Consider the following 13,823-nt stretch of genomic DNA (forward strand, 5'->3'; position numbering starts at 1 on the left):
GGTTTCCACGCCCCTACCCGTTTTGTCTGATGTAGAAATACGAGCTGCTAAGTTGATTAGAGAACGCACTAAGGATTACGTCTAGGTTTACTAGAAAACCCATAATTATGAACCCAGGATTCTTCTGCTATGCTCTAGATGATTCTTCTCGCTTTTACAAAAATAGATTCCTAAAGTATCGGTCTTGGCCTCAATTCCATTCTACTGTCAATTTTTACCGCCTTAAATTAGGTCCCTTTACCCGATGAGATTACGTTGAAGGATGAATTTCACTCTTGTTTTCAAGGACTTGACTATGAAGATAGATTTTATCTCATAAAGGTGGCTTCTTCCTAGCTATGGAAAAGGCAAATTGATACCTACAATATCGTGAATGTGGTCGATCGCGTAGAGAGGAAAGAGATTTTTGATAAGGAATGAGTCCCATAGTTTTTTAAACATGTTTGTTTGCATTTTGCATTTTGCAGGTATCCTTTTTAAAGAAATCTTTAGAAAGGTGTGTGTAAATCTCTCTTTGTAAGACATGTTCATTCTATTTTTTTCATAAAAAAGAGAAAGAGAGAGAGAGAGAGAGAAAATAAATAATGATACTATCGACTTTGGTATAGTGTTTTTTGACATGATTGATTATTTAAAATTTAAATTGTGTTCGGTTTGATAATAACTAAAATCAATTTTAAATGAACCGATTTTAGTTAAAAGCGAATTTAAGTTAGAGTAGTTTTTTGAATTTGTGTAAAAGTAATTTGAACAATAAATTCAATAATACAAGTTTATTTCATAATATGATTTTGATTTTTAAACTTCTTTTTAACATATAATATATATTTATTTATTTTTTAACAAAAAAATTGTTTTTAATTTTATTTAATTCAATTTTATTAATTAATCTATTTTAATATATTAAATAATTCTATTTTATTATAATTTATTTAAAAAAGGAAAAAAAATATTTAGCTATAAAATATATAAATATATTATTAAAGATAAATAATAGATTAAAATATATATATATATATATATATATATATATATATATATATATATATATATATATATATATATATATATATATATATATATATATATATATATATATATATATATATATATATATATATATATATATATGGCATATCATATGAGAATGCCATATTTATATGAGAATATGAGAATGAATCTGAATCATTGAATTTTAAAATAAATGGTGAAGATTATGTGTGAATCTTTTTTTTCTCTCTCCAATATCATTTATTTTAATAAAGGGGGAGAGAGAAAAAAAGATTCGCACATAATCTCCACCATTTATTTTAAAATCTAATGGTTCAGATTCATTCTCACATTCTCATATAAATATGACATTCTCCTATGATATGCCATATATATGAGAGCATATCAAATAAGAGTATTTTTAAATGAGAGATGAGAGTAAGTAATATCAAGCATTGGATTCATCAAGAGAGAGAAATTAATAGCCTCATTAATATGTTAACATTCTCTCTCTTGATGAATCCAATGGTTAATTATTGTTCCTCTCATCTCTCATTTAAAAATGGTCTCACTTGATATGCTCCACATATATATATATATATATATATATATATATATATATATATATATATATATATATATATATATATATATATATATATATATATATATATATATATATATATATATATATATATATATATATATATATATATATATATATATATATATATATATATATATATATATATATATATATATATATATATATATATATATACACAGTGGCGGAGCCAGAAATTTTAGGGAGCCCGGGCAAAAAATTTATACCTTGTTTTTACTAATTTTACAACCTATTTCTACTAATTTTACCCTTAATTTTATCTAAAAAATTTGCTCTTAATTTTGTCCAAAAATTTTACACCCTATTTTTACTAATTCTGCCCTTAATTTTATCTAAAAATTACTAATTTTGCCCCTAGTGTTTTCTAAAAAATCAACTATTAAATAGGAAATATACAACGAAGGGAGGGTTTGAGCCCGGGCGCGTGCCCGGGCTCGCTGGGCTATAGCTCCGCCCCTATATATATATATATATATATATATATATATATATATATATATATATATATATATATATATATATATATATATATATATATATATATATATATATATATATATATATATATATATATATATATATATATATATATATATATATATATATATATATATATATATATATATTCTTAAAGATTTTGGTGTGAAGAGAGATGAAATAATTTGAAAATAATTCCTCACATTTGGGACTTATATAGTGACTATGGAAAAAGTCCATTCTAATCCTAAATTATCCTAATGACATTTACTCATTAAGAATTTAGACCATCACTAATGAATGAGGTGTTACAATTTCGCAAGACAACGAATATGAAATGAATGTTGAAAAGTAAATGAATAGTTCAATTTAATTTTGGAAAATACATGTAAAATAGATTTTCTTTCCATTGGATAATCCAACTGAGGCGGTAGATAAATTTAACTTTTAATAGATAGCTAATATTTTCTCTCGGTTGGAAGTCGCAACCGAGGAAATAGATAAATTTAAATTATAAAAATAAGAAAGATGTCAATTTAAAAATAAATAAAAAATAAAAAATGCTAAAGATGGATTTTGAGACTTTGTCCATGAGCCACATTTCCGAAGTCCTAACCAAAGGATTAGATACATTATAAATAAAAATAATAAAAATGCGCCAACTTTAAAAAATAAAACTAAGAAGGCAAAATGTGAATTTTGAGGTTTGGTCCCTAAACTACATTTTCTCTCGGTTGGATGTCATAACGAAGGAAATATATATATATAAGGAAATATATATATATATATATATATATATATATATATATATATATATATATATATATATATATATATATATATATATATATATAGATGAGGTGAAAGTTTTGTCGTAAAATACATTTTGACTAGTCGAAAAAACGTCTTTAATTTACTTGGATCAAGAAAAAAATGTAGGTTATTAATTAAGTTTAATTACCACTTTACTTTATGTATATACTTGATAAAATAAACATCTCGTAATATATGGATGATGACACTTGTTTTTAGATTCACGTGTCTATTTCTTAAGAAAAGTATATGATGACTCAATTTAGACAAACAAATCGTATGAACCAAGAGGGAGATTGCAATATTATAACGTTAATAAATTACTCCCTCCGTTCCTTTTTAAGTGTCATTTTAGTAAAAAACTCTTCAACCAAGATAGTGGTTTATTAGAGTTACTTTTCCTATCATACTCTTATTTAATTTTCTCTTTTCAAATAAATTCATTCATACACTCTCTTTTTCTACTAACTAATTGAAGAATGTGAGGTAGAGTTATTGAGAAAATAAGGGTATAATTGACCAATTATAACATTAAATTATAAAACGACATTTAAATAGGAACAAAAAAATTCTTCTAAAACGACACTTAAAAAGGAACGGATGGAGTAATTGTTAATGATAACCCCATTTAAGTGGTCCAATAATTTTATTTTTTAAGAGTCTTAAGTTAAATGATCATTATATTGAGTGATGAATGATAATGACTTTTAATGGGTAATGACTTTTTAATTATATTAATTACTTTTTAATTATATTAATGGTAGAATGAAGCCTATAAATAATCTTTTAGTCTTTTAAGCCGCTTTAACTAAGTTGGGGTTTGAGTTTACATTTTTTTTTTAATTACAAAATTTGAAGACAATTTAGATAATGAAAATCCTAGTACCGACTCCAAACTTGCACCATTTATTTTATTATATAACTTATTATTTAGTTTTGATAATTTACAATATTGAATATATGTTCAATGATTTGATATTTTAATTTGTATTTTATTATTTAAAATATTTGAAATATATATATATATATATATATATATATATATATATATATATATATATATATATATATATATATATATATATATATATATATATATATATATATATATATATATATATATATATATGAAATGTTTTAAGATTGTTTTATTTTATTATTTCTAATATAATTTAATGTTGAGAAAAATAAACGTTTCTATTAAAAAATTGATTTCACTGCATGGATTGTGGTGTAACAGAGATACTCGAATCCAACCTGATTTCGTTTAGCACGAGCTTACGTTATAATTCTTCATCCATGGTGAGAATCAACACAAGAAACAAGAATTAATTCAGGGATTTAAGTTTGAGTATGAAGAAGGTAAAAACCGTTTCCGATTCGAGACATTGGATCAATATAAATTAAACTCTAACAAGAGCAGTTGAATCCATTTGTACAGTTTTGTAAGGTAAATCATCTCTAAGCATAAAATCTTACAGATAAGATCACTTTAAAAAATTACAATTTTCCCTGTTTCACCTTAAACATGTTATCTCTCATATTATCATAACATTCCATTACCATTTCTAAAGAAACTAATTAGCATTGTTTCACCACTTTGTTTCTCTCATCTCAACAACTTTTGTACATTAAGTTGAAGAAAAGAGGGGAATTGAATATTCAACTTCATGGATGTTGCACACATTTTGTTTGGCATATTTGGTGAGTTTACTAATTAATGATCCCTTTTAACTTTAGCATACAATTGTTCTGTTTCTTATTGTTTTTCTTGGTTGGTTCAGGAAATGCTTCTGCTCTATTCCTCTATTTGGCACCGGTGTATGTATTACTTAGATGATTCCTTCCCTATGTGACATTCTCAATTAAAAGTGTGTTTGATAGAAAGCGTGTCTATTCTTTTCAATTTCATACTGTGGATTGAAAGCGTCTCTAATTTACCACTTATAAATATTTTTATAAATGATAATTATTTTATTTAATGGAGATTCTGGACACAATTCAAATGCATGAAAACAACTTTTTTTATTTTGAATGTGTGGAGTAGGGAAGTTTTGAGAAAAAATTGTGACCAATTGAGTTTTGTACATGATTACATTTAAGAGGATTATAGTGAACAAATCAACAGAGCAGTTTTAAGGCATTCCATATGTTATGACACTGCTCAATTGTCTTCTTTCTGTTTGGTGAGCTAGTTTTTGCTTGAATTGTATTTTTACTTTAAAAGTGTTAGCCTTTTTAGTCTCTTCTAATTTCTTAGAACCATAGGTATGGTCTTCCTTTTGTGTCTCCACACAACATACTAGTATCAACAATAAATGGCACAGGAGCAATAATTGAAATCATATATGTTTTGACATTCATCATATTTGCACCTAAGAAAGAAAAGATGATCATATTTGGATCCCAAGTTCGTTCACATAGTGGTAGCCATAGAAGAATCAAAATATTTTTCGAAATTGACAAAAGAAGAGCTTCAAGGGACGCTAGAATCTCATGAACAAAGAATGGCTGAAAGAGCTGCAAGCAACTTGAAGAGCGATGTGGCTCTGCAGGCTCAGTCAGCAAAAGAAAATAAAGACAAACTTTGGAAAGCTAAAGATGTCCTCTACAACCCACTTTGGAACCTTTTTTGCATTTGGAGATTTTATCTTGATGATATTGGCTTTGACAAAAGACAACTTTTTGTTGACTTCTAGAAGGACCTGTAATGTCTTGGCTCATATCTCTCAAATGAAGCATTTCTTGGGTTTGGGGCCAACTTGAAGGTTGTAGAGAATTGAATTTCCTTAAGAATAAGCTTTGGTTGGACAATTTCTGATGAACCATGTGATAGTTATGGCCGGTCAAAGTTTAGTTGACTTTCTCCTTAAAAACCCTAATTTAGAAACTTGGACTTTTGATGATCTTGGAGCTTTTCTTGATGATTCATGATCAACCCTTGATCAAATGATGAATATAACCTCAAAATATTGATGTTGATAAAAAATCAGGAGTTTTGACTGTAGGTTGACCATAGTTGACTTTTAACCTAGCATAGTCGACTGTTGACCATTTGAGCAATTGACTGGGCAATCTTGTGAATCATAGCTTGAAACTTGGCATGGGGGTTCTTTGAAGCATATGGGAAGCCATGAAGTCCCCTTGAGGTATCAAAAATCTCATTTCCCTGAAAAGAAACAAAACCCTAGTTAGAGCCCTCTTGCTTAGGAGGAAGATAGGTATGCCCAATTCTTGTGTGGCCTTGAGCATCTGAAAGTCATATGAGCCTGAGGAAATCGCTTGATCCAAAATATCTTGAAGTATGGTGGGAAAATTTTGAGGTATGACACATATCAAGGTCATTCAACCAAATCGTTTAAAAACAGGGCTATATGACATGTTGGCAACTATCCTCTAAGACATATATCCCTAAGGAAGGTTCTAAGTCATCAAACTATAATGAAAATCTATAAAGCAAAAAGAAAAATCAATCTCATGTACATATTATTGTAACCTAAAATCTTACATTTGCTATTGTCAATAATTTGAAATTTTGAGTGTTTGAAAGTACACCCTCACTACTAGACTAAACTTTAATGACCATTATGTAGTTAATTATTAAGAGGTAATTCTCATACTTGTTATTTGAAATTCTACATGAAAAAAATTGTCGAAATGGAATTTTCTTAATAAATCATATATCCTCTAGACGCAAATGTATAGACTAATCCTTGAGTTATGGAGAACTATAATCGAACTCAATTTGATTTAAGGTGTTTTAAAAAAAATTAAAAAAGTGTCATTTAAAAAAAATAATATTTATAAGAACTTTCAAAAACATACTTTTCGCTAAACCATTTGTTTATTTAAATAAATAAATAACAAATCAAAGGGATTTATGGTTTGAAACACATTGGTGCCCACGACCAACACAGTGACAATAATCTTGTTTTTGAAGTATAAAGAAACTGTCATTCATTTGTCTTATTTGTTCTCTGTCTGTAGTGTTTTTCTCACTCTGAGTCCAAACCACACACAGATCAAACCTTGTTCCCGTTGTTCTTGCATGTTTCTATGCCTTTATTTTCTATAAAGCGTTGTACTTGAATTCTATGCTTGTACCAACCCCAATATTGTGTATAAGGATTGGACTTTGTGGGTCCACTAAATTGCAAAAGCTTTAATAATATGACTCAAACCCTAACACACAACTATTAAAATATTCATTAAATATTTAACATTTTACAAAACTTGCATATACTCATTGCTCATGCACTTATGGTGCAACCACAAAGAAAATGTTTATTTTATGAATGGGTAGCATGCAATACTACTCATCGAGTTTCCATTGAATACTTTAAGCATGTTGTTGTAGATTTTATTTCTAATTTCTATATATAAATTTTGTTATTAAAGACAATCATTAAACATTCTCAGGATTTATTACTATATTATTGTTAATTTATTTTTATTTATTGTATTTAATTTATCTAACTACTTCACTACTAACTACTATTAATAAAAGTATTTTAATAAATGAAGTACACTTATTTTATTATTAAAATCAATCCAATTAATTATTATTTTAAATAAATATAAAAGATAAAAAAGAAACACCTAATCAAATTAGATGGATAACTAGTTAAGTTTAGGAAAGAATCATACTAGCCTTGTACAACTTCTTTATGAATAAATGACACTAAATAAAATAGATCAAAATACATATATTAAAAAAATACTTAATCTTATTTAGTTTATGGAAATTCAACAAAGAAAATTATTAGTGCTACTTTAGAGCTATTATAAATAAAAATATTTGTTTAATCATTAACTTCTAGAAATTAAATTTTAATAATGTATGTATATATATTAGTAATAATTTGAACTCTAAACTTCCTATTCCTTTTAACTACCTTCCACTTCCACTTTATTTTGTAAAAAATATCGAAAATATCTTATAATTTAGAATCAAAAAATAATTCTACTCGATATTATAAATTTAATCTTTTTATTTATTAGTTATCAATTTAATTTAAAAAGCTATCAATAAATTTATGCCCAAAAAGTTAACCTATAAAGTATCCAATGTCTTTTTTACCAAACAAAGGCACAATTATTTTTACATTTGTTATTTCATTTGAAATTAAGTAGTCAAATTCTTGGAAATGATGGTAGTTCATAAGAGCTTTTAGAACAACTAAGCCTGTTTTCAAATTTATTTGTATTAGTGTTATCTGCCACCACAGAGTTAATTTTTCAAGAAATAGCTAGAGTAACGTTAAGAAGTTTTTTTTACTGACACTCCATAAAAGCTTTTGTTTTTGCATGCAATATATAAAAATAAAATAATTATTTTGCAACCTAAAATTATCAAATCCATAAGACATATTTAATTTTAATATGAATCCACAAAAGACATGAGATAATACAAACAAGTAAATTATTTTATTTTAATAAAAAGTACTCTTCCAAATTTTACTTTCAATAATTTCAATAAAAATTTTATTCATCATCATCTTCATTTTCGTCTTCGGCATCATACACAAAATCCTCATCTGAGTAATTATACACAGTATCATCATCCGAGTCATCATATACAACACCATCCTCTGATGATGGCTGCTTAGAGCATGTGACAGGCTTCAACCCCTAACACCAAAATTTAAGAACATATCATGCATGTCTCATAATTTTTCACCTTTGAGTTTTGATAGAATGATTAAACAATGTATAAGCTTTTTTAGATGAAGTAGACTAATTCTAGTTTGAGTAAGTACTTAAATAATGTAGTGCATGTTAGATCCTGTTGCATTTAGAAAAAAAATTAAAAAAATGGTAGTAGATCCATAATAAAACTTAAAAGTACAACACAAAAGAAAAATAAATAATTAAAAAATTAATGTTTACCTTCAAGAATATTTTCAGCGCCTCCTCTTTTGGGTGAGTGCTGATAACTCCCCAAGCTTGTTCCTGCAAAAATATTTTTCAATTTAATTATACATATAAAATAGAGAGAAATTCAACCAAAAAAAAAGAAGAGAAATTCAAGAAAATAAATTAAAAAAAAATCTAACCCTTGCTAAGTTTAATTCTTCTTGAAGTAAAGTTTTTGGTTCATTGTCAATAGAACTAGTTCTTTCAAGGTTGGAAGGACCAGCAGTCGGTTTCGGTTTCTCAGCCTCGACATTGTTCTTCTTCTCTTCAACTTGGTTATTCATTTTTACTAGCAGAGAGAAAAACAGCCTTACACTTACACTCAATAATAAAACACAAATACAAATGAGCTTGCCTTAAGGCTAACATTGAAGGTCTATTTATAATAAAAAAAAGAGTAAATAAAGGACAATAAAACACAAGTTATTTATTTTTACCAAAATTGGAAGCAATAAAAAAAATGGCATCTTTGACTAGAATCATGAAAAGGGGGGCAAGGGTGTAGAGTGTGAGATGAATGCACAGCTGTGATTTTGAAGAGAAACACTAACGTGGCAGGCATGGCGATGAAGAACAGATTGTGATAAACAAATGGCAGAAGCCACTGATGATTGTAGGTTTCATAGGCTTTACTACTTGATGAAATTAACCATAGGTTTATAGTACATGACAAACAAAAAGTTACCATACTTTGTGGGTGGTTACATCATTATTAATTTATAATCAAAGGTAACTAAAGTACTTCACAGAAAATAAGGAACAAAGTTAGTTTCTTAGAATGAAATAAAGATAACTATTTTCTTAGTTGTTTTAAAAAATATAATACTAGTCTTTATCTCAAAATTTGATTTTTATTTTGAATAGCTTTATGTAGTATGTTTGATTTTGAATTAAAAATAATTAATTTGTATAAACTAATTTTTTAAAATTAATTTTGATTAAAAGTGAATTAAAGTTAAATCAAATTTATATTTGAATAAGTTTACGGGAGTGTGTGGAATAATACATTCACTAAAACTCAAAATTTACGAATCATAATTTTAAATATAATTAATTTTAAAATTAATTTTACTCGAGAGCACTCAAACATGTTAAAATTAGTTATATAAATGCAGAATCAAATTTAAGTGCTCCAACCGTTAAACTTAACGTACATTTAAATAATTTTAAAAGTGTAAAATTGATCTAATTAATTTAAAGTTAAATATTGATTATGCCTCTAATAATAATTATGTTTTTATAATTGATTATATATGAAGTTAAAATTTGTAATTTTTTTATTTTAACTGTTGTTTTTACACTAAAATTTAATTGTTATATTCTCGGATTCAAACATAAATCATTTTAAAATTTAATTATTATATTCTCGTATTCAAACATAAATTATTTTATTTTTAATAATTTCTTTTGTATTTGACTAATTGGTGAAAAAATTTGTTAGAAATGTATTGACTATAACTAAAAATGAGTTCACAGTAAAATAATTTATGTAAATGTGAGTTATATAATAAGTACACTATGAGTGTAAAATTCATGTCTAAACTCAAAAATTACAAACTTAATTTTAAGTAAATCCAATTCTGGATAGCATAATTAAACTAGAAAGCAACGAAACACATGCAGAATTAAACCGAACCTATACTAAAAATTATTTTTATAAAATCAATTCATTCAAAACACAAAACATTCAACCTCACAGTTACCTACAATTGAACCCATCTCAATTTATAAATAGAAAAAATTCTTTTATGTCCTAAAAACAAATAAATAAAGTCCATATTTACTGAATATGAAAATAACGTAACCAGATTTTCACGTTATTTATAAACTTAACTTTTATATAAATGCATGTATTAAAACACTTCATTAAATTATACTTTATAAACTTAACTCTTGTTTTGATAGTTCAATAGTAATATTTATTCTCGATAATTTCTACTTTAAGATTTTCTCATTAATTAAAATAAATTCTACTTCTTTTTCAATAAATTTGTTCCTTTTTTAAAGTTCTTTTTTACGAGTGAATGTTTGCGTGAATAAAAGAAAGTGTAAATTACTTGGCACTCCAAGAGTTCTTTCATAAGCCTTCTTCAAGTCATGAGGTTTTTGCCAATTTAAAAGTAAGATTAACTTATGTTCTTAAAACAATTTTAGGTAGTTCATTTTGTCGGTTCACTATTTCATTTTGTTGGAGAATTCGTGGAATAGAGAAGAGAAAGTATGCTCTATGTAATTTTTAATACAAAATTTTTTATTTTTATTTTTAAAATTCATCTCTAAAATCAATTCGGATAGATACAATGTTTAAGCTTTTTTTTTAAATGACATGGACTAATTTCCAAAAAATAACGAACACATCTTTTTTATGAGATAAAAAATGTTTCATATAGCGAGTATAATCCTCCAATATTACAAGAATATAGTAATTTCTGTTGAAAATGTAGCAAGTGTGAGTAGTGTGGAAAAATAGTTCTACTTTAGATAGGAAGGTGGAGACTTGAGCATTTATAACTAAGAGTACTCACTCACCTATCACCTTAAGGTTTTGGGTGAATAAGTGGTGTATCTCTGAAAAATGTGTGTTTCTTAAAGGAAAGTCCCACAAAGTAGAATGTTTCTCACTCGACCCCCGATTATTGCGTTACCAAATGGTATCAGAGCTTGCTTTCGAGAAAGAGATAGGTTAAACTTGTATTGAAAGTCAACGGCGCCACAAAGGTGGTGAGTAAGAAACATTCAGTTGAAGAGTGTCAACGGCGCCACAAAGGTGGTGAGTAAGAAACGTTTTGTGCGGTATAAGAGTTTGTGAAGAGCTTCCACTTGTGGGGGAGCATTGTGGACTCACACTTTAGGGGAGTGTTGAGAATGTAGCGAGTGTGAGTAGTGTGGGAAAATAGTCTCATATTGGATAGTGTTAGTTCTCTGTTTTTAGAGTTGGCTTAATTTTTGTAAAACAAATAAAAGGATCAGTTTGTATAAATGTATAAGAATAACAGGTACAACAAAGAGTCCCACTAAAATGATAGAACATGTTTTGTTGGAGTAATTCAACATCTGGAATAACATGTCACATGGAATATTACGACATCATGCCTGAGCTGAATTGAAGAGTTCTAATTAAATCTATGTGATTTAATTACGACAGAAGAATGCAGAATATTCAGGGATATTGTGCAAATCAAATAAAGGCGTGATATACTATTTAAAAGGTCTGAAGAATCAATAAGAAGATTTAAAGAATCATTCAGAAGAATCAAATTAGAATATTTGAAGATTATATAGTTTCTAATTATAGAGATATTCTCAGAAACTAACAGATTGAAAACCTTGATTGTAGCAGAAGATACTACAATACTGTAATAGCAAATATTTTGTGATTGAAGGCCTAAATCCAGTTGGGTATAGGTTATAAATAGAAGACTTTGTAACCTAGAAAAGTAGACAACCGCCGAGTAGAAAAGATGTCATCTTTAGGGTTTGTCGAGGTAAACCTCCCGGCATGTGGGAAGGTTACCATTGTGATCCTCGAAGCCTGTATGCAAGAGGAGTATTGTTCTTGGAGGAAGCTTTGAAGTAACTCCAAGTTCGTGGTCATAGTCAAGAGTCTTGGCTAGGGATTGTCATGGAAGTATGTCATCCAAACTGTTTTAATATATGTGATCAGAATGAGTTGGGTATTGAGTCGTTGATACAGCTCCTGGGATTGGACAATTGTAAACATCATTGCGATGATTGGAAGTGGGATGAGGATATTCCATATCAAGGGAGGACCTAGGTAGAAGGGTTATTGGGTAGGGATTAAGTGAGGGGTTGTAAACTTGGGACTAGTTTAGCTCTGAATTAATACTACTGATAGTGGACTTCATTCTTGGCTTGGTATGCCCCCAGAGTAGGTGTGATTTCACCGAAATGGGTCAACAATTACTGGTGTTATTTATCTTTCAGTTTGGCATAATTTTGTGTATATACCTTGCTGATGTTTCTTGACAGATCACATGTCTCGACATCTTTCACGATATCTAGATCTGTTACATCAGAATTTCAATTGGTATCAGAGCAGGCATCCTGTTCTATCTCTGGATGAGATCCTGGGAAGATACTTTCTGGTTCGGCAAGGAAGGTTTATGATGAAAAGATGTGTTGATCGTCGATATGTACATAGTCCCTAGAAGTGGAGGATGGACTGTGTTGAACATCGAGGACTACAGTATGTCTTGGTGAGGGTTTGATTTATTTTCAAACTCAAGGTTGTTCTGCCGGTACATGAAATATGGTGAGTAGGTACAAAGCCCTGTGCCTAGAAGATGATGAGGAACTATTATGGAATTTCCGCTGCATGGTATCTCTTTCAAACCTGGTTTTTTAGCATTAGGGTTTGTTCTCCTCGGAAACTGCACTCATAATGGGGTATGTACAATGGTGGATTAGTCAAAGGAGCCAACGATACTTGAGTTCTAGGTCTCAAGTCCACTCATAAAGGCACTTTAGCATTGCTGAATAGTTGCTTCTTCAAGTAGCATGAAGAAAGATTAAAACCATTCAGACTGGTCTCAACGTGAGTATTCATAATTCTTTACTCCTTTCAGGAAGTAACTCTGAATCTGACTATTGAAAGGATAGCTGGGCCATCTGTATTAGGGTTGTTCGAGGGATGATATAATATCAACAACATCAATTTCATATGTATGGAAGGAAATGATGTTCAATGAAATGTTAGAACATTACTTCAGCAAGTATGTAGCTACTGGTGAAGAACATATGTTTTGGGTGCTAAAAAATTGTTGTGATTATCTTTGTTTGGAACCTACTCCTGACCTGGAAGAGGAGACATCTGATTTTTGCACGTTGATCAGGACACGATCAACAGTCCGTCTACCTCTGTGTTAGTTTATTTCTAGCCAAGGTATGTGGATGTACAATAGTCGAGCTCTTGAGAAGAACTCATAAAGGCATCTGCACTGAAGCCCTTTTGAAGGATGAGCTCATGACTAGAGGACTTTTT

General features: G+C 28.4%; 1 protein-coding gene across 2 annotated transcripts; it reads right to left on the reverse strand.

The window, feature by feature from the left end:
• Positions 1 to 8,254: 8,254 nt before the first annotated feature.
• LOC131655669 (uncharacterized) lies at positions 8,255 to 9,156 on the reverse strand. 2 transcript variants are annotated; one of them, XM_058925502.1, is made up of 3 exons: positions 8,962 to 9,156; positions 8,795 to 8,857; positions 8,255 to 8,527 (listed from the first exon to the last, which is right to left on the reverse strand). In XM_058925502.1, the coding sequence occupies exons 1-3, from the start codon at positions 9,103 to 9,105 to the stop codon at positions 8,390 to 8,392; spliced, it is 345 nt and encodes a 114-aa protein (XP_058781485.1). In that variant the 5' UTR covers positions 9,106 to 9,156; the 3' UTR covers positions 8,255 to 8,389. The 2 variants fall into 2 exon arrangements, with proteins under 2 accessions (XP_058781485.1, XP_058781484.1); XM_058925501.1 differs by having other exon boundaries at positions 8,255 to 8,536.
• Between the last annotated feature and the right edge of the window lie 4,667 nt (positions 9,157 to 13,823).

The sequence above is a fragment of the Vicia villosa genome, linkage group LG3 (assembly GCF_029867415.1).
Source record: "Vicia villosa cultivar HV-30 ecotype Madison, WI linkage group LG3, Vvil1.0, whole genome shotgun sequence".
NCBI lineage: Eukaryota > Viridiplantae > Streptophyta > Magnoliopsida > Fabales > Fabaceae > Vicia > Vicia villosa.

Coding starts and splice junctions, on each gene's coding strand:
- LOC131655669 (XM_058925501.1), bottom strand. CDS start 9,105: ATGAATAACCAAGTTGAAGAGAAGAAGAACAATGTCGAGGCTGAGAAA. Junction 8,858..8,961: donor AAGAATTAAACTTAGCAAGG/GTTAGATTTTTT, acceptor ATATTTTTGCAG/GAACAAGCTTGGGGAGTTAT. Junction 8,537..8,794: donor CGCTGAAAATATTCTTGAAG/GTAAACATTAAT, acceptor TTTTGGTGTTAG/GGGTTGAAGCCTGTCACATG.